Here is a 22,501-nt window from a genome sequence, read left to right as displayed (position 1 = left end):
GAGTAAAAGAACAATATTTGCCTCCGAGATGCAGTAGAGTAGAAGTGAAAGTACTGAAAATTGGAAATAGTCCAGTAAAGTAAGAATACCTCAAAATTGTACTTAAGTACAGTACTCGCATGAGTACATGTACTTAGTTACTTTACACCACTGCAGATATGGCAACATGACACGTTTAAAGGCTGACACTTTTACCACATCTAGCCTAAATTCAAAACCGAAACACTAGTTGTCATGGTGGAAGATTGACTGTAGCTACTTCTGAAATTCATTTTTAAGGAGTCAGTGAGATTCCCTTGTTGACATCAGTTAATAGATACCACCCATATCTTTTTTAATATATATGATGGCTTTATGAAGTGAAGTTTCATGAGAGGAAAAGTCATTTCAATGTAGAAAAATAAGTTCCAACAGCTGTAGACAGACAACCGAGTCTATACCATTTAGTCAGTAATAAGGTTTTGCTCTTTAAATTTCTCATGCACGGCTCAATATTTACACATGCATTCAAAATAATAACATTCATAAAATACATTACTGTATCCATTCCTGATTCACAGCATGATAAAGATATGATGATAAGCTATAGCCCCAAAATAACATACTAGCACTACCTGCTGTTTGCCATATTGTTCCACAGTCCATTGATATCAATCAGTGTTTGCTCCATGCATGAAATGATAGACTAAAGTCACTAGATTTACAGTAGAGTGACATAAGAATCCAGACAGTATAACATGGTGTTTAGCTGTGTCAACTACCCTCTGGACACAAAAAAACAACAAGATGCATCCATTTTCAATCATGAAAATTAACTGCAGCGCAATTTGGTGCAGTGTTACAGTAATAAACAACAAAAGCCTGAATGCAATCTGTCCACATGAGCACAATATGCATGACCTGCCTGCATCATGTCAACAACTCAGGAAACCAAGTGAAAGTCAAAAAGGTTTGCGTGCAAAGATCTTACCTCTCTGGCTCCTCGCAGAGTGTATGCTGAGTGTATGGTCAACCTGAGGATGTGGCATATTATATTCACATATATACAGGAAAACACAGACAACATCCTTCCTGCTGCCACACACCCAAATTTGGGTGTGTTGCATGGTCTGATGTCAAGTTATGGGTTCTTGCATGAAGTGCCATGCAGCTCTGACTGCTGTATGATGAGGAATGTTGGTGAAATAGGGTTTTAAGAAATAAGTCACAAGGCATTTCTAAAACATTGTCAACATGTCATGTCCACAGTTCATTAAAGGCATGCTGCACCAGGTTTACTTGACTTGAGAAGGCCTGTTTTGTTTCCCAGCAGGATAGACATTCTTCAGTTAACACACCTGCTCTTTAATTGGAACCAAAATCACCTGCAGTATCCACAAGTTTCCTCGGGCATGGTGGGCATACAGTAGATATAGAAACCTAGATAACTCATTGGACTCTGCAGTTCATAGGAGCGACTTGTATTGCGGCCGCCATTTTGGAGAAGGCAAGCTTCCTGACTACTGGCCAATCACAGCGCGTCTTTTCCGGCAATCTAGTTGTATAAAAATATCCTGTTATATTTTTATACAACTAGATTCTGCCAAGTTTGGTAAAAGACGCACTGAGATTGGCCTGTAGTCAGGAAGCTTAGTAGTAGTAGTAGTAGTAGTAGGACAGCAGTGACAACATAGAAATGTGTGTGGGGAGGAATTAATTGTCCTACCGACTAGATTGGGGAGAAAAAGAGGTAAAACAGTTTTGGCTAATTTAAGGGGGAAAAAAAGTGAGAAAATGGCGCCCGAGATACAGACGCCTCAGAGACAGAGGAGGTGTCTACATTTATATGTCTATGATGGTGGGCATCACTTCCTGTCAATGTGATCAGGTATGTGTGCATCCACACATGAGCAAGTTGACGCTAGTTTAACTCTAAAATACTATACATTTAAAGTATTTTATTATCTTTTTAAGTGCTTTGAATCTTTCTTTAAAAAAAAATCAATTAGCGCTATATACAGTATTTCACTTACTGGGGTCCCCCAGGGGTCTCTACTTGATTTTTTCCCCCCTCTACACCATATAAATGTCTTCGCTGAAGATAGCCGACCTACAAGCTGCAAGCTGATGATAGCTGACCAACAACTCGTCAATCCGATGACGTGAGCTTGGTAGATCTGCAATTTTCTCAGAATGTTTGCCTATTAGCCTCTATCGCATGTCCAGAATAGAGGGTTCACGGACCATTTTCAAAGAGCAACTTCAACACTTAACTCACAGCGCTCATATGCAGCCTCTCATCTTATAAACCACATTTAGGGAAATATGTCATCTTTGACCTTAACACAGGAAATGAAGTGAAAAGTTATGATGTAACCACGGGAAGAAGATATGTATACAACCGTCACAATTAAACGGTTTACCCCAAACACTGGGGAAAAAGCTGTCATGTGTGGGAGTTTCACTACATTTTCATGCATTATAAAATTCATAAGTAGTAACTACTCTAACCACTGTGACTAAGAACTAAACTAACCTCTCGGCGCACACACGCACACACACACGCACACACACACACACACACACACACACACACACACACACACACACACACACACACACACACACACACACACACACACACACACACACACACACACACACACACACACACACACACACACAATGTCAAAACTTTATTTGACTTAATTACAGGTATTTACACCAAGACCAGATCAATGAAAAATACAAAACACTAAATTTAAGACATTGGTGCAATATAAACAAAATACAAAAACAAAAACATAACCTGCTGAAAATGTGCCATCTCTTAAATGCTATACAGAGCCTAAACGTTTTATTTTATTGGCTATAACGTATCATTTTGGGGCCTACTGTAACTGTTACAACTACGTCTATAGATTATTAACATCCACATCTAAATGTACTGGCAAGATTATTAACATCTGTTTCAACAGTAAGTGTATTGGCAAGGGTCACTCTCATGAAAGGACAAACATTTTCAGAATGTCTTGAGGTTTCCGCTATTAAAATGACTTGTTATATATAAATAGCTTTTCTTTTTTACATGAACAAAAGGTTTTCTGAGATGTCTGCGTTTCCTTTGTTCCCACAATTTTCTCACCTGAAGCGGAGCTTTGGCTTAAGCGGTGCCATTCAACAGAAGCAATGCAATTCTTTGGTATGGAGCTCTGCGTGTTGAATGCCCATCAATGGTATTGCATAAATTGCATTTAATTGCTCTTTTCCACCACAATAATAAAACCATTGTTTCTCCAACCTTTCATTTCAAGGACCCCCACCCCCATAACTCTGTAACAAATGGAACCAAAATAGATCTGTAAGGTTCCATTTCGGTTCCATTTGTTAAACTCTCAGAGTTACCAACCAGTAAGGGTCCATTTGGAACCCCCTCAAGGAACCCTGAGGGTCCCTGGACCGCACTTTGAGAACCAATGAGTTAAGTGTACCGTGCTCTCTCTAGGTGGTCCTCAGACGAGCCCTCCATCGTCGCCTCCAGTCATCCCGGTTCTCCATAGTCCATACGTCTGGCCAGCTCGTCGGTACTTTGCACTCTTTGCATCTTTCTTGAGTACGTCCATGTATGTTCATGTGGGACGTCCTCGTGCCATGTAGCGTAATTCACAGGTTCAGGGTTTGTTTCCATGATGCTACGGCTGGGTTTCAGATAATAAGGTTCTCACAACATACAGTAATTTGTGGCCTGCTCAGGAGGAAGTTCTAACCCTGAGTTCTGGGAACACAGAACAACTGGAACTCGAACAAGAGCAACACCGCCATAAAAAAATAAAATCTTAAATCAAACCTTAAATCAAACTGAAAAACTCTGAAAAACTGATAATGGACAGAAGTGGTTTTATAATGACGCACCTCCTCCTTCAGGGGGGTTTGTGGTTGTAATTGAAACATAAAAATAAAAACTATCACAGAACTTCAAGGGCTCTGTAAAGTTTCACGGAAGGTACTGGGGTTACCCTTCATCCTATATTACAATTGGCTAATGGGAGGACCGGCCGGCCGGCGGACCACGTTCACGTCACTATGACTCATAACTATAAACAAACCTGATTTGTTTCGGTTGTCCAGAGCTATGCCCATATAGGGTCATGGGCATATATGGGACCGACCGACTTCAAACTCGGCACACGCATCGGCAAGGACTCGATGGAGTGTGGTGCCCGTGGTCGAGTCGTTTGGATATGAGGTTGTCCATACATGGGCATAAAAGGGAGAATGACTGACAGATACAGATATCTCTATACATGGGCATAAAAGGGACACAGGTAGACAGACAGATACAGAGGTCTCCATTTACGGGCACAAAAGGGACACAGACAGATGGGTACAACAGGTACTCTGACAAGGCCCCCCGACACTATGATCGGCGGTGCGGCGTAAATGTGAAGGCCGCGCAGCGGCCCAAACTCTAGATGTGAGGGCCGCGTAGCAGCCCGAACATCTAGTAGAAGAAAAGAGCCATTAGACGATCGTTAACTTACATTCAAATGTACATCAAAGAACATTGCAGAGAATCATGCAACCACTTTTTCATTATTAGAACATTGGTTACAGCAGAACTGGGTCAAACAGTTGCACTGCCCTACGAAGCCAAAGTGCAGTAACTATATTTTTGGACACAATTACTTAATGAAGAGATATACAATTAGTGCAATATCACTTATATACCGATAATCCATTTGCCTGGCAAATTGAAAGACTTTAAAGCCTTTCTATCAGTTGATTCTTTGCGTTGTCACTGTACCAAAAAAAAGAAAATCACAAGATGTCCAGCACTCACTTAAAATCCTCTGATTTATTACAAGGCACGGGCAGCAGCACATGTACAAGGACGTGTACCTGTGCTTAGGGTTAACGATTCTGATTCCTTAACGGTTCCCGGTTCCCTTTAACGATTCCAAATGGACCCTCACAGGTCTGTAACTCTGAGTGCTCCATTTGTACACACTCAGTTAGAAATGAAAAAGTTTGAGAACCGCCGGTATTGTAATTGTACAGCAGACTTGAAGTCCACATACCAGCTCTGACAGTGTGATAAAAGCCGGTTCCGCAAACGGTTCCAAATGTGATGGAACCGATTCTGTTTTCTCAATGTTTGATTTGGTTCATCCGGTTCCGGAACCCAACCTTACTGGCTGTGCTGCTGCCCGTGCGTTGTAATAAATCAGAAGATATTTAAGTGAGTGCTGGATATTTTGTGATTTTTTAAAATCGTACTTGATTTGAACCGTGCACGCGGTTAAAAAAATGGTTGTTTGAAGAGTGCTGGCAGTTACTGTACTTTGCATTTGTAGGACAGAGTACACATAAATGTGTGTGTGAGAAGCCTTTTTTTTTTTTTTACAAACGACGCTCCCTGGCAATAAGAGTCACTGTGTGCGTCTACAGGGTCCAAAGGCCCTTTGGAACCGGCCAATATGGCTTCTTCTTTCAGAACCGACAGCTTGGCGTTGCGTCTAAAAAGTCTGTGTGAGGTTTTAAACGGTGTGCAGGGACGTCTTGAGCTGCAGCGTCTCCTCCACAGACAGCCTGTCGTGGTAGAAGCTGAGCCCCGTCAGGAGCTCGACGTCTCGGGGCCGAGCCGTGTGCATCTGAGCCCAGTCCTCCACCCACGACATGTCTGATCCATTCTGCGGGCGACCAAGAGCAACAGTTAATCCAGCTAATCAATATAGTCGATGATAGAAAAAAAATCTATAATAGAAAGGACCACTTCACCCTATCTTTAAATAACCGGTCCTCAATGTAATATATAAAAGAAACACGATAGTTGAAGCCATAAAAAGCAACAAAGAACATGGGAAACGGAGGAGGAGGAGGAGTGTGTCAAGCAGTGGTTCTCAAACTTTTTCGTGTCAAGGGCCCCCAAAATTATATATATTTGGCTGCGGACACCCCATCTCAAAATATTTAGTTCCAGGGACCCCCAGAAGCAAAGATTTGAGTTACAAATGTTGGCTTTAAAAAAATGTATATATTCAAAAGGTTTGCACACATTTTCACGATTTTTCAAAAATAGCAGATCTACAAGCTCATAGCGCGGCACTCGGTGCCGCGCTATGAGCTTATAGATCTGCTATTTTTCAATAACCAAAGTATAAAAGGTTAAAGTGGTTCAAATTATTGCGATGCTATATTAACACATTTAGCTGGGGACCCCCTGGAAACCCCCCAAGGACCCCTGGGGGTCCCCGGGGGTCCCCACTTTGAGAACCAATGGTGTAAAGGACTGAAGGAAAGGAGCGGACAGAGAGGAGAACAGGACAGCAGAGAAGAGAAGAGAAAGGAAAGTGAAAGAGAGATACTGTGGTTCGTGCAGAACAGTGTGACAGAATCTATCAATAGACTTCTAGAGAAGTGCTGGTTGGTGGCGGGCTGACGTCTATGCAGATGCAAACAGAAAGAAAAGAAAAAAACGGAACATCTGCACTCACAAAATACGTTTCAATGCTTATTTTAATGCACTGATTCTCAATGAGGGGTCTGGGGACCCCCAGGGGTCTTTGAGGGGGATTCCCAGGGGGTCGCTAGCTAAACTGATTGATAGTTTGTAACCAAATGGGACACTTATAAGTCTGAAACCCTTGAGAGTGTACAAATGGAACCAAATGGACCCCTTAAGGATCCATTTGGTTCCATTTGTACACTGGTGGAGAGGGGTGGTATAAACGTTTTTACATTCAGATCAACAGTAAAATCAGTATTTGAATGCATGGTGTCAGTGCAGTGGTTAAGTGGTTATTAACTGTGTTGCAGATTAGACTTTTTCATAGATTTCATAGATAGTTGGAGAGTATTTTCAGATAGTTAACCATTTAAACCGTCAATATTTAGTCAGCTTGACCATTGGTTCTGTACTTGGTCTGCTCTTTTTTCCCCCTCTACACCAAATCTCAGACAAATAGCCGATCTACAAGCTCACAACGCCTCGCAGCGAGGCGTTGTGAGCTTGTAGATCGTCTATTTTCGGCTAATGTTCCCCATCTATGGGAATGAGCTATGCCGCGCTATGAGCTTGTACATCTGCTATTTTTGAAAAATCATATTTTTTGCAAACCTTTGAATATATATACATTTTTGAGCGAACATTTGTAACTCAAATCTTTGCTTCTGGGGGGTCCCTGGAACAACATATTTTATGGGGGTCCGCGGCCAAATACATATAATTTTGCAGGTCCTTGGCACGAAAAAGTTTGAGAACCACTGCCCTAGGGGGTCCCGGACCCCACATTGAAGACCCCCTGATCTAAAATAAGTGTGATTACGTAATAATTGTGCCAGGCCTATTATAGCAGTGGTACAGTGGTGTTCTACTCACAGGACAGCTCTCGGTGTGGTCTGCTCTGTGGGGCAGGACGTAGGACTGGACCTGTAGGGGACCCTCACAGTCCACAGGGCTGAAGCTAGAGTTCCCACAGCTGGACAACATCACAAAGAAATGTGTGGGGATGGGAGCCTCGTTCCTGGAGCAAAAAAAAAAACACACCACAGGAGTTATACAACAAGACAGACATGGATCTTTAGCATTTCGTCGCTGTCGGGCAGAAACCTTGTATCTCTATATTTTGTCTTTTTATGTTTTTTTCCCCCCATAAATTAATGCCCTATTTGATACTTTGTCGAATGACAGGGACATGCAAAAGTAGGAATGCACCCAAACACGGTGTGATGCAACATATTTCGATGTGATAACTTTGGCATGACATGCCTAAAATAGCGATAGCAGGTTGAAAGTCTCTCTGTGGGTTTTATAAATATTTAACCAAAGAAAATTATTAACGAGCTTGTTGGATTCATTGGAGCACAGGTTCTTTTTCTCCCCCCCATTTCTTGAAAAGTAACATTGTTTTGGACATAGCCTACAAGATTTCCACCCAACAGTGACGATATGAAGGTTTGAGTCACAGACCTGCTATGCTGGACATGTAAAATACTATTCATGACCTGTTGGTGGCAGTACTGTAAAAGGTATACAACTCTCCTGTCACACGCGCACACGCACACACACACACACACACACACACACACACACACACACACACACACACACACACACACACACACACACACACACACAATTATAATAGCTAGTACAGTGTGTGTTCTTATTCAGCCTCTCTGGTCAATAGCTTTAGATTAGTTTAGCCTCACCCGGGGAACCCTGACGGGGGAGAACCACTGCCAAACCCAAACGGTGTCAAACCGTTTAAAACCCTCTTGTGTCTCCAGGGCTAATTCCTCATAATTACAAACAGACTGTACCTTGTAAAAAAAAGGCATCATAGTTAACTAGTGTTCACTATGATGAAGTTTGTCTACTTACGGTCTGTTTACTCTGGGGGCATCAACCTTTCCATCATAATCTCCATCAAATATGGGCCCACTCATCACGTTGACTCCATTCAGCTGCTGGGAGTATTTCGGGATCAGGACGTCATGGAAATGAGTCCAGGCGTCTGTAGTTTGGTAAGAACACATACAACATAATACATAACTTAGTTATAGTTATTATAGTTATTCTAATTTAAATTTAAATCAAAGACAAGCATTCTCATTTAACAAGATATTACATTGAACGGTTTAAAAAGTGATATTTCCAGCGCTGAACATCAAATAATATTTCCCACGGTGTTATGCCACCAGAGGGCAGCATTTTCAAAGCAATTCATTTTCTGCATCTACCTTACAGTATCATGAGTACACTTTTTTTTATTTACCCAGAAGACACCAGAGGAAATGGGGTGTCTGAATCCCCTCTCAGTTTAAGTCCCTATTTTGGGAAAATTTCTAATTGTAAATAACATGTCAAAATTAGCCGATCTACAAGCTCACAACGCATTGTGATTTGAGCTTGTAGACCAGCTATTTTCGCTATTCATCGTACGCCAAAGTATATAAGGATTAAGTGGTTAAAGAAACACGTTGTAGATGTTTTAGCAGCAGTGGTGTGGCTCACCTTGTCGTCCACGTGTCTCAGGATTAACACTCTCACCACACACATGCTTCCACATATTACATCATTGTTTTTTTGGCAATACGCCCCATCTCAGCAACACCCTTCTGTTGATACATTGTGGGCTGGCTCCTCTCACCGACATTATGCAACTCTCATAATGGGATTTAAATTGAGGCTCACTCCAAGTGACAGGAGGCTCAAGATCCAAATTGAGGGAATTTGTAATTACACTGGAAGAGTTGGAAGATGAATTGCTCAAACAGTGGGGAAACGGCAGCAAAATAGTTACAAATCTCTACTGCCTGTTGAATCAGCAGGTCGTTATTAGAACACCACTGGTTCTCAACGTCCCAGGGGGTCGTAAATTGACCCTTACAGGTCTGTAACTCCTAGCCAATTTGTATTTTTATTATGAAAGAAAAAAAGATTTGGGGGGAAAAACACGGCCCCCTCATGCATTAGAAGGTCAAAGACAATATCAGTCACCAGAACCAGGGACATGTGTTTTCAATCAGTCTAACATGGTTAAAATGGAGTTTGAAGTTACAATATGTTTACAATATATATGTAGGAAGGGGGCATGTCTGATAAAATGAATGTCAAATATCAAAATATTAAAAGCAACTTAACTGTCTATAGAAGTGTTTTAAAATGAAATAGCCCATGTTATTTATGTACAGTAGAATGTTGTTTGGACAGATGCTAGGATTGATGTTTACCTGGTATCCTATTTACTTTGTAGCACTTATCCACTTAAACCCTATATACTTTGTGGACCGGTGTCCCCCAGGGCTCTATACTAGGCTATTTTATTGGTACACCATATCTCTCTCGTCATATTCAATGACTGTTTGTCCAGAATTTGGACACTAGGGTTCAAGTGGTTAATAGTTTTTCTTGGCACTCAACTTACCCTGTGTTTTTTTTTACTAGGATTCATACCAATTACACTGATCTTACACTTTGCAAGTTGCTACAGATAAGAGCAACTTGCCTAAATTAAATGCTTAAATGCCTAAATTATAAAAAAATCACTCAGGGTTGGCAAGACATTATTATTCCACAAGCTTGGGAAACGGTACTGAGTTCATTCTACTAAACACTGGCCTGTATTTGACAGAGAAAGGTTAGGTCCCATTGAAGTATAGTCCCATGTCAGCAATGCGGTTAGATCTCCGCACTCCAATTATACATGTTTCAGTCAGTCAGGGCTAAGTGAAGCCCATTTTGGGTTGGGTTTGGATGCAAGCATAATGTTCCGTATGAGAAATATGGCCCGAGAGAAAGGCCGCTGGCAATTGTCATACCTTTTTCTGGAAAACCTTTTTTCCCTCCCACACAGTTTAGCAAAACACAAGAAGACATATGATGTCTAGTCATCTAACCCATGAATCTTCAGTTCAAAGGTTCCGTGAATCACAGAGCTCTCATTCAGTTCAGTACTTTTACTACAGTACATCTCGGAGGCAAATAATGTACTTTTACTCCACTACAATTAAAAAAAAACTTTAGTTACTAGTTACTTTGTAGATTTTGATTATTATTACAAAACATACATTAACCACTTCAGCCCTATATACATTTCGGCCATTTGTAAATAGCCGATCTACAAGCTCACAATGCGTCGCTATGCGACGCATTGTGAGCTTGTAGATCTGCTATTTTCAAAAGATTTTTTAGACATTGTAGACATTCTGCACAAGGAGTACTTTTACTTTTGTACTTTGTTAGCAAAATAAAGCAAAGTTTGTTGTTTACCCAGGGTGTTGGACTAAGTGCGGAACTTATTTACAGCCAGACCCTGCATGGAAGCCTTGCTCAAGGGCTATTCAGCGGTGATTCATGATTGATGTGATTAATTGGGGAATCGAACTAGGGACCTTCCGGTATCAAGGCCGCCCCTCTAACCACTAGGCCACCGCTGCCACACTGTTGTATATTTTGATACCAAAACTTTTATACTTTTACTCAAGTAAATTTTTAAATTTCGGACTTTCACTTCTAACAGAGTATTTCTACATTGCAGTATTGATACTTTTACTTGAGTAAAAAATGTGAGTACTTTTCCCACCACTGCATGCCCCCCTAACGGAAAGTGCAAAATAATCCGCTCAGGGTGACTTTTATCATGGTGGAAACTTGGAATGCAATTCCAAACTCACACAGAAAAAATAAATGCCAGCCTCATACTTCGTACAACTTGGAATGCAACTTGAAAAAAAACAAAAAACATTTACCCCTGTGTAAACATGCCAGAGCAGCTCACCTTTAAAAGCAGGGAACATGGGTGCCATGTTGCTTGTGACAAGTGAATCTGCTTCTGATCCGTTGCCACTGAAATCTACACAAAGAAACAAGTCAATAAACACATTGTAAGAGACAGCAGCACTGATTACTGTTACTGTACATCTGCTTCTTTACACGTGTGTATACTGTACACAGTCACAGTCATTTAAAGCAGAGAGCGTAAAGACAGACTCTTACGGGTCCATGGGTCCAGTTTTACAGTATATCTGGGTTAAATTGACACTCATGATTTTACTGTGCAGGGCTGTGTGAGTCAGGATGTGCACATCTGTAGTGCATCAAGCAGCAACATGGCTTTAAAAATGTCAACTCCAATTCAACACACACGCACGCAGAACCAGACACACACTCACTTACACACACACACGTGTTGCTTGTATTACTATACTTGTCAGGACATCACAATTGACAAAGAAATGTTACACCGGTAAATGCCATTTTTACAGTTTATATTGAAACATTTTTGCCTTTTTTAACCGCAGCCCTAAAGCCTGTGGGTTATACTTATTGCTGAAAATAACCGATTTACAAGCTTGTAAGTTTGTAGATCTGCTATTTTCTGTGCGTGACACAGCACAAATCGGGCATTACGCCAACACACACACACGCCCCCACACACACACACACACACACACACACACACACACACACACACTCTCTCTCACTAGGGGGATGCAGGAGGCCATAGGACAGATCGGGGTCGTCTCTGTATCTCTGACACATCTGGCTGGCGAGCGCCGGGACGCGCACGTCCGCGCGCACGCACACCTCCAGGCTCGGGCTCAGCGGCTGGACGGCACTCTGAGAGAGAGAGAGAGAGAGAGAGAGAGAGAGAGAGAGAGAGAGAGAGACAGGGAGGCACACAAAGAGGTCCTGTCAGCGCTGGATGGGACGGGACGGGACGGATGGGGACGGGCCGGAGCCACGCTGTGTGGGTTGTGTAACATCATTTGGCTTGGACTCTGGCTGTGTATTTGGGTCAGGGAGGACACAGCACTATTTTGGACTGCGGTGCTCTCTGAATAGAATAATGTAATTTTGTGTTCAAGGCTCCAGTCCAATGGAATAAAGTGATACGGCATCAGGAATAAACAACGGTTTGTTTGTCTCATACAGGTACAAGCAGTGAAATGTTTGGGGGGGGGGGGGCAAGTTCTAATAGCAACAAGATAAATGTGCGAAATCTCTGTGTGTCTGTCCGCTTAAATCTCGAGAACTGCCTGGCAGATCAACGGAGTGCGGTGCCAGTCGGTCAGATCTGCGATTGTCCAGGACCGCCAAGCCGACCGATATGACCATATGGGCCCATATATGAGCATTATACTGATGATATCAGGGATATGGGCATGAAAGAACATGGACAGACAGATACAGAGATCTCCATGTATGGGTATAAAAGGGACAGACAGAGTTCTCAATGGGCCTGAAAATGAAGGCTCTGCCCAAACAATTACCATACTTTAAGGGCTCAAAAACCGCAAAACCCGAAAGGGTGTCATTATGTGCTTAATGTCCTCAAAGTCACGCACCCAACAAGCTTTAAACGGAGCAGATTGGACCTTCCGTTTCAGAGATAATGGCCAAAACATCTTGAAAACGGCCACTTTCGCCGATTTTATATCGCCGTTTTTTGATCGAGTTTCGGCCATTGACACCCGTTTTTCTTTAATAACGTGGGCTAGGAACATCGGACGGCAACACACTAGACACCTGAGTAAATTTCACTTTGAGCTGCATCCAACGCATCCACTGCCATTTCCGTCGGCCTCACCGTTAGGCCGCTAGGGGCAGTTGAATTTTCTTTTTTGGGGGTAATAGATTTGTTTCTTTTTTTCCTTCACGGAACCCGAGGCTCGGCCCGGCCCATTAAGTGTTTTACTGTGGTAAAACACTTAATTTTTTACAATTACCAATTCTGCCACTGACGTAAAAACTATGGTAATTGTTTTGATTTGATTTTATAAAAGATCTCACCGCTCTTCATCTCTCGACGTGACATACATCATTGTAACACACCCGGATACGGATCTAACGTCAATCCAAGATTTCCGTTTCTGCCTGCTCCCTGTTTAACTCTCCCTCTGAAACAGCCTTTTCTCTGCTTTTTTTTTTTCTTTTCTCTGCCGTGCTCAGTCAGACGCGTTGTTTACAAACTGCTACAACTGGAGAATGGAATGTCGTGGATTGAATATTTGTTACTCCGAGCCGATCAGAATGTTTGCCACAAAGCTCTTCTTTAAGCCTTGAGCTCAGGGCTGTGAGACACCTCACCACCAACACTCTGTTTGTCCTTCATGAGCCAGTGTGTATTATAAACACTGGAACTAATCCACTAATGCTTTTGGCTGATACATAAAAAAATTGCCAAGAATGACTATTGGAAACTTTGATGGGTGTATTTTTGTAGCGTGCACACATGGACGCAATAAGCCCCGTTACGTCAGGGCTCACGTGTGACTGAAACCATAGAGCTTTTACAAGTACAACACTTGTGTTTGTGGTAGATCAGCACAGCTTTCATTGATGCTTCTACAGGGCAGTGATTCTGAACTCTTTTAACCCATTAAGACCTGGAACGCATCTGTGTCATTTTAGATTTCTTTGGCTGTTTTTTAAAAATCGTGAACATCTGTGCAAATGTTTGAATATACATATTTTTAAAGCGAACATTTGTAACTCAAATATTTGCTTCTGGGGGTCCCTGGAACAAAATATTTTAAGATGGGGGTCCGCGGCCCATATCATTTTGGGGGTCCTTGACATGAAAACTTTTGAGAACCACTGATAAAGCTACATAGGTTTAAAAAAAGAAACTGTTAGGATCTAGAAGACATTTGTAGAATCGGTTTGTCAATTTGTCTTAATGGGTTAATTTGAAGGACTAAGGACTTAGGACTCAGCTTACAGTATACAGTATACACAGTAGGGCATCAAAAACAAACGACAATCACAATTTAAACGTTTCTCTAATCACCTGTAATGAATACCATCAAGGAACTGCAGTGATATCAAACGCAGCTGTTGTTAAAAAACACTGCGACACTTGTGCTGAAAACATCCCTCTATTGGGTTGTCAGCGCGACGGCTGATTTACGCAAAAGCTGGACCTCATAATGAGTATGACAAGAAGTCTTCAGAGCCTCGGCACGACAGTCAGATGGATGAACGACTGGTGCAGGACAAGACACGCCGCCTCACACGCTAAACAACCTCTTTAATGTTGCTGCCAAACCAGTGCTGGGAAGTAACTAAGTGCTTTTATCCAAGTACTGTACTTAAAGTACAACTTTGAGACGATGTACTTTTACTTGACTTAAGCATTTCCATTTTGCAATATACATCTCAGAGGAAAATATTGTACATTCTACTCCACTACGATTATTTGAAAACTTTAGTTACTAGTTACTTCTCAGATTTGTATTATTAATACAAAACCCCTATTCCAATACAATTTAGAATTAAGCAATTTAGCAGACGCTCTTCATCCAGAGCGACTTACAGTAAGCAAGGTAAACACATACAACAAATGCAGAGAGACAGTAGTGCCTCAGTAATCTAGGATCACGGGTAAACCAAGAACCTAGCATCAGTCTAAACAATATAATATAAAAACAAATGTATAATCTATGCATTGAAACTATAGAAGCTATAGGATGCCAGGTAAACAAATTAAATGAGAAATTAGATAATACTTCAGCTATTCGCAAATGGCAGATCTACAAGCTCACAACGCTTGTAGATCCGCTATTTCAGAAAAAAAAATTGACACATTGACATTTGAGCATGAGTACTTGAACTTTTGGTACTTTAAGTACATTTGGATGACCATACGTTTGTAAATGTTTGAATACAGGTCTTTTTACGTGTAACAGGGCATTTCTACATTGTGGTATTGCTACTTCTACTTAAGTAACGAGTCTCAGTTCATCTTCCAGCAACTGAAGCCAAACCCAGGGAACCACAGCTGATACGCAGCCAAGCTGTGACACCGCTGGAGGAGACTATGTTTAGAAGATAAAAGAGCAGCGCTGAGCTCACCAGAGGCTGGACGGTGTACGCCACCCACAGCGCCATGAGAAGGTCCTTGCTGTAGCCGTTGAGGTAGTCGGCCTGGTGGAGCAGGCAGTGGTTACTGTTCTCCTGCAGGACCTTAGGCGTTCCGTACGGAAGGTGGAGGCGACGGAGGTCCGCTTTAGAACCTGTAGTATAGTGGGGCAGGCAGGGTTCCATTTGTTAAGAAATACAGATGGGGGGGGGGGGGGGGGGGGGGGCATTTTCCCTACGACTTTTGACCCTGTATATACTTCTATCTAGGGCAAATAGTGAAAAAAAAAAAAAAAAAAATGCATTCTGGCAAATCTGACCAAAATAGGGATGACAGAGTATTTTTTTTTAAATTAAATTGTGATATTATCAAACATATCAGACAGTCTACATTTCCCAAAAGGAAATTCATGCATTTAATTCAGTCTGGCCAGAAGCAGGGATAACACATATCCCCACTGGCCATAAAAATGCATGACCAGAGAGGGGGGATATCAAAAGCAGAGGCATGGATTCTCCCTCCAGAAAATCCTAGTAGGCATCGATAAATTAAAGTTGAGAAAAGCTCCTCTCAAATCCTTAGCAGGTGCTATAGATCCAAAAGGCAAGATGGTAAAATGTAAGGAAAGTGGCCAGGGTTCTATTGTCAATGCTCTCTAGAACAGCGATTCTCAAACCTTTTAATTTCAAGCACCCCCAGTTTATATGCATTAGACGACAGACAGACCCCCATTTGATAACATTTGTCATCTCTGGGACCCCAGAAAACAGTACCCTGTAAAATCCTCAGTGTTGATTTAACTCTGTGTGCACCCCAGGAGGAGTAGCTGTTGCCAACTGTAACAGCTAATCAGGATCCTACATAAACCAAACCAAACTCTGAGAGTGAACCAAATGGACCCGTAAGTGTCCAAATGGTTCTATTTGTGCACACTCAGAGTTACAGAGCCGTAAGGGTCCATTTGGTTCATAACTGTCAATCATACATTATAGCTGGGGACTCCCTGGAAGCCACTCAATGAACCTTGGAGGGTCCCTGGACCCCACATTGAGAACCAGTGCTCTAGAAAAGTTATCCAGTGTTTAGGGACATCAAACCTTCTCTGAAAACCATGACATGCAGTATATGGACAAGTGATACTCACTAGAATTAATTTCGAGGTGTCCGTTCATCGTTCTCTCCTGAAAAGAAAGTGTTTTTTCTTTGTTAGTGAACTTTATAATGTTGTATAGTGTGCATAATGATATACATTAAGTAGACTAATAGTGCCCATAGTACATGTTGCTCTGTCCTGGTGCTCTAATGCACTACTATCCATGCACTGCTATATCTCTCACTATGTACTTGAGTCATTCAGTAGAACAGGGAAAACTGTTGCGCCCTTCTTTGTCCTTTGTTCAGGGTTGACAGCAGGTGCGGTGGTCTCAGAAACATAAAGGAAAACTGTCAGAAAAAGACTCGCTCACTGCATAAAATATATCACTGTATGCTATAGCACTGACCAAGGTCCAAGGACCGAAACGTTTGCTAATTGTATGCACCCCTCACCATGAGCACAGAGCACTTTATGAGCATATACAAATAAAATAAATACTATTTTCTTAGTCTCTGTCTAATATTTATTTAATATTTTATGCAGCGAGCGAGTCGATACATCTAAACCAGAGGTGGACAACCAGGTGTGTTTGTGTTTGAAGATCAAGGGATGGTCAGCTCTGTGCATAACCGCAGTTCCGCGGGTTTCCAGAAGGTGGCATACCCGTTTGCTCTTCCAGTTCATTTCCCGATAGATTCATTTGATTGGCTCGGCAGCAGATTTGAACTGGAAAAACATATGAAGGTGTCATGTGTTTCTGGCTCAAATCTGCTGCCAAGGCAATCAAATGCAGCTAAGGAACGGTAAAATGAATTAAAAACTTGTCATGTTTTTTCGTAAATGAATGCCCTACTTCGTCATACTACAGTGTTGCACAAAAATAGCAAAAATAGCATATCTAATGTGAGCTTTTACAGCTGCTATTTTCTTAGCAATCTTAGAATTTGTTGTGAAAATGTTTTGGACATGCAAGGTTTCCACCTGACAGAGACGCTATAAAGCTTGGTTTTAGACGTACGGCTGCCTCGGTGACGGCTCTACAGGTGCAGCCCAGGTCATCAGCGGGCAGGGCAGCGCTGGCGTCACAGGGCGTGTCATGGGACAGCTGGGCGGGGTGCACCGGATGGTGGACCGGCTGCTTCAACAGGTGGTTCAGACTGCCATGGGTCCCGTTGTTTGGAGCAGGAGCAATACCAAGAAGATCTGAGAGAGAGAGCGAGAAAAGAGAGAAAGAAATAATTAGTTTGTACAGTACAGATAACAGGACAACACTATTTGTCCAGGTCTATCCGCTAGTGCCAGGGAACCCCATAAGGGTAGGATTGTCAACATTTCTCATTTGTTTTTGAAAAACAGCATACATACATCGCATTGTTGAGCTTGTAGAGCCGGTATTTTTGAATAGCAAAAAGATATAATAGGATTTTAATGTTTAAACTGTCATCAGACAAATGGTACAATAAGATACCAGGGTTGTGGCTCTTTCGGAGCGGGAACTTTGGGGGGGTGGGAGGGGTAACATACATTCACTGTTTTTGTATGCCCTTTGTTATTGACCTGTATGTGAAAATATAAAATAAAAAAACCTTGAACAAAAAAAAACAAAAACACTGTCATCAGACAGACAGACGAGAAAACATAAATAATAAATAAAGTTCAAGTTGTCTGTATTTGAACCAAGCCAACACCCCGGGTCAGATTATGATGAAAATAGAAATATCAATACTGCAATATAGAAATACTCTGTTACAAGTAAAAGTCCAGAATTCAAAATTTACTTGAGTAAAAATACAAAAGTATTGGTATCAAAATCAAGAATCAAAAGTAAAAGTAAATGTACTAAAATGTTTGAAAATAGCAGATCTACAAGCTCACAACGCGTTGCGATGTACTTTATGCATTTGAAGTCGACACCCAAGGATGGTTCAAGCCCAATATTTCCAGTACCGTTCCGGAGGGGAGGTACGAACTATCTATGGAGGATCCAACGATCTGACTGGATGTCAGACATCTACAAGGTGGACACCACCACAATGGTTTGGTCTTGAATTAACACCAGAGGCTTTCCGCCCCCTGCTACATCATGTCACTCTGCCACCATCATCGGGACAAAGATGCTTGTATTTGGGGGGCCGAGGGAACCAGTGGGAGGGCTACGATAACATCAGAGTGTGTGACACAGAGGCCAACTGCTGGCTTAGCATGCCTTCAGCACAGCTTCTTTCAGAAGTGGAGGGCTTTATATATTTGGTGGCAATGAGCAGCTCTTCTAATCCGAACCAGACCTTAAATGATCTGTGGAAATTCAATCCAGAGACCTTTTCCTGGAAAGAGGTTAATCCCAAGGGGAAAGGCCTGTTCTGGATGACTGATGGCTGCTGTTGCATGGTGGGAGATCATATCATCCTATTTGATGATGAGCTTTATACATCTTAGACCCTAGTCCTAGTCTAAAGACGTTATGAAAGCTAGCAGTTATTGAGTATGGTCTGGAGCAGTCAGAACTCCCACACGATATCAGGTGGGAACTGGCAGCCATGACTAAGGCGAAGAATACAATAAATCTAAGAACTAGAAAGGTTGTATGCGCTCATTGGAGAACAATAAATAAATACAATACACGCACGCACGCACGCGCGCGCGCGCACGCACGCACGCGCACGCACGCACGCACACACACACACACACACACACACACACACACACACACACACACACACACACACACACACACACACACACACACACAAAAGTGGCATGGTACTTCTTTGGTCTACTGGCAGCGTGCACAAGAAGCTCATCGGTCCAACAGTTCGTAGATAGACAGACAGACAGAGATGGACAGACAGAAACATAGAAAAGTTCCCTCATTTACTGTACATGCCAAAGGTTTAATACATCATCAAATAATGATTTCTGTTATTTCGGATTTACAATTAGTCAATTAAGTAGTCAATTAACTACACAGAACAGTGGGGGAAGGGCTTCTAACCCCCCCCCCCCCCCCCAATAAAAAACTAAACTAAAACCAAAACAAGAAGGAAGGTCATTGAATGCAGGGGGGAAACATTTGTCATAAAGCAGTGCGAGACAAAGGGAGGAAAGCAGTTGTACACTCTTAGTCCCGGCGATCCTGGTTTTCAAATGAATAAAATGTATACAAATCCTGTGAAAATAGCAGATCTTCAAGCTCACAACACGTTGCTTTGCGACACCTTGTGAGTTTGTAGGTCGGCTATTTTCAAATTGCCAAAGCATAAAGGTCTGAACTGGTTTCGTAATAATAATCAAAATCTACAAAGTAACTAAAGCTTTCAAATAATTATAGTGGAGTAAAAGTACAATATTTGCCTTTGAGATGCACAGTAGTGGAGTAAAAGTAAAATGATTGAAAATTGGAAGTACCCCAGTAAAGTGAAAAATACCTCAGAAGTGTACTTAAGTACAGTACTTGAGTAAATGTACTTAGTAACTTTACACCACTGCAGTGTCCAAATGACTAGCTCCAAATGTTTTCATGGATTTTATGGTGCGTGTTGAACTGGGCACTTCTTATATATAGCACCTTTAAATGCTTGTTTTGTTTCCTTTGTTTGTTGCTATAATGTCGAGGGGGCAATTCTAAAGGATTTTCTGTCATGTACCAGAATATCATCTCTGTCGGGTAGAAACCTCATATGTCTAAAACCGTTACTTTTCAGAAGATTTAACAAAAAAATACAGAAATGGTGAAAGCTGATCTAACCAATTTACTACTGTAGCTTGTAGATCGGCTTATTTTCACAAAGTTAGCTTGACACTCTTTTATGACGAAGTATGGCATTAAGTGATGGAAAAAAACATTAAAAAGTTGAAATATACAAGGAGATACAAGGTTTCTGCCCCACAGCGATGATGAGATTAAAGGAATACAATCTTGAGTCCTGATGAACTTTATGCATTCCAGGAGCTTCCTTTTTAATATTCTTTCATACAATGAATCAATAAAACATTATTCACTCTGATGTGCCACTAACTACGTTGGCCTGATGGATGGATGGCCTTTATGAAGAATATCTAATCTACTAATCCACTGTGATACATCTAATAAATGCTGTACATCTAATAAGGTCCTTATTTGACTTGCAGTCAGGCTCCAGTACAGTTAAAAAACAAAGTGGCTTACCGCACATGAGGTTGTAAACTTCGATATTCTCAAACGGGGCAACAACAGTCCTGTGCTTGAGTCCTGGGCCATAGCCAATGAAAATAGTCTGGAAGAAGAAGATACACACAGTTAAATTCATACGTTTAGTGTACAGTATATGGAGACATACTATATACAAAACGAGAGATACACAAATATTGTCAAAATCACATTGATCCATCTCTATGAACAACTTTTAAATTGAACTTGTGACCATTTGTAAATGATACTACTTATAGTGAAAGCTCTAAATGTGTGTAAATATTTTTAAATGTTTACTTTTAACCACATGAACCCTATAGCGTCCCTATTCTGGGTATATGTCATAATAGGTTAACATTCAGCATATATTGCAGATCTACAAGCTGTTGTGAGCTTGTAGATCGGCTTTTTGAGGTAAAAGGAACTACATAGTGTTTAAGTAGTTAAAGCAAACTTGTGACCTCTTGTAAATGGTCTATTATGGAAAATACTATTATAGTGAAAGTTGTAAATATGAAGAATGTGGAACTGTGTGCAGGTGATGTAACCCTGACTATTTCAAGTCGTGTGGTTTGCTTGTCTGTTGGGTCAGCCACACACACACACACACACACACACACACACACACACACACACACACACACACACACACACACACACACACACAGTGTACAGCCATTTGTGCGACAGACATTCCTTTTGCTCAGACACCTGTTTTTGGAGAGAGGAACGTTTGTTGGCTATTTATACCGAGTTAAATTCCAGCGCAAAACCACGACCAGGAACTGACACAGACGTATCGTATAAAGAGCGACACGAAGGTGGCAGACGGCAACCTTGTAAACATGGGTCTCGGAAAGAAACAAAATGAACCCAAAGCAAAACATGTGTGGGTGGCGTACAAGTACAACCGCTCTAGTTTGCGTATACCCAAGTGCATTTCTTTGTGTACGAGTAGTCGAGTACATTATGGTGGCTGTGACTCAGCACTGTTCATTCTACAGACCTGACATGTTTATATCGTCGCTATCCGGACAGAAACCTCCAACCTTTTTGTGTTTTTTCGTAAATGAATGCCATACTTTGATCATACGACAGCATCACACAAAAGTATCAAAAATAGCAGATCTGCAAGCTTGAAACGCGGCACGCAGGTATGCGTGTTTGCCATTTTAAAAATGTGAATCCTGAAAAGTAACTGTTTCGGACACATGAGGTTTCCGCCCGACAAAGACGTTATATCAAAAGTGGATTTAAAGTACACTTTACTGTAGGTGTAGTATTGTAGGTGAGGCCCCACTATGTAGATGTAACCCGGGTTTCTGCATGGATGTGTGTTTGCCTCGACTCAGACTGAGGTTTTACAAGACACTTTATCATGTGTTATATGGTGCAGTGGTAGACTAATGCCTGATTTATACTTAGCTGCGCGCCATGTGTCGCACACTGAAAGCTCACAACACCAGATTGGCTATTTTCGGTGCGCAACATGGAGCGCAACCAAGTATAAATCAGGTATAATAGTTGAAGAAATTAGCTTGTGGAATGATGGTCACCGGTTCGATTTCCCAGGCAAGTACCTGGGACGCCGTAAATAAATGGCGTCCCCTCTAAATAGCATAATATCAAAACATTATCTGTACATTGAAACTATAGGATGCCAAGTCAACAAATGAACCTAGCATCTGTCTAAATAACATTACATTTTAACCTTTGCATAAGACTGCTTGGTCATCAAGGCTAGGTCAAGTGCTACGGGCTAAGGTTGAGATAACAGCGGAAAATTGGGAGTGAGTCTGCAGTTCTGACGGCAATGGGGGAGTTTGTTCCACAGCTTGGGAGCCAGAAGGGAGAAGAGTCTGGGACGCGTGGAGCGTTGTTCCGGATGTT

General features: G+C 41.7%; 1 protein-coding gene across 2 annotated transcripts in view; it reads right to left on the bottom strand.

Moving 5' to 3' along the window:
- Positions 1-2,662: 2,662 nt before the first annotated feature.
- enpp1 (ectonucleotide pyrophosphatase/phosphodiesterase 1) overlaps positions 2,663-22,501 on the bottom strand; it is a 73,827-nt gene continuing 53,988 nt past the window's right edge. The window contains exons 17-25 of one of the 2 annotated variants that reach the window (XM_084081691.1): positions 20,609-20,696; positions 17,462-17,646; positions 16,492-16,528; positions 15,341-15,501; positions 11,958-12,103; positions 11,262-11,329; positions 8,363-8,495; positions 7,358-7,502; positions 2,663-5,669 (exon numbers count right to left, since the gene is read on the bottom strand). In XM_084081691.1, the coding sequence (XP_083937817.1) occupies positions 5,517-5,669; positions 7,358-7,502; positions 8,363-8,495; positions 11,262-11,329; positions 11,958-12,103; positions 15,341-15,501; positions 16,492-16,528; positions 17,462-17,646; positions 20,609-20,696 (1,116 nt within the window). In that variant the 3' untranslated portion in view covers positions 2,663-5,516. Of the gene's footprint in view, positions 5,670-7,357; positions 7,503-8,362; positions 8,496-11,261; positions 11,337-11,957; positions 12,104-15,340; positions 15,502-16,491; positions 16,529-17,461; positions 17,647-20,608; positions 20,697-22,501 lie in introns of both variants that reach the window. The other variant, XM_084081692.1, reaches the window with a different exon arrangement.

Source organism: Gymnoscopelus microlampas (assembly GCF_963454915.1).
Source record: "Gymnoscopelus microlampas genome assembly, chromosome: 16".
Classification (NCBI taxonomy): domain Eukaryota; kingdom Metazoa; phylum Chordata; class Actinopteri; order Myctophiformes; family Myctophidae; genus Gymnoscopelus; species Gymnoscopelus microlampas.
Note: the sequence above shows the minus strand (reverse complement) of the source record. Positions and strands in the feature narration are given on the sequence as shown.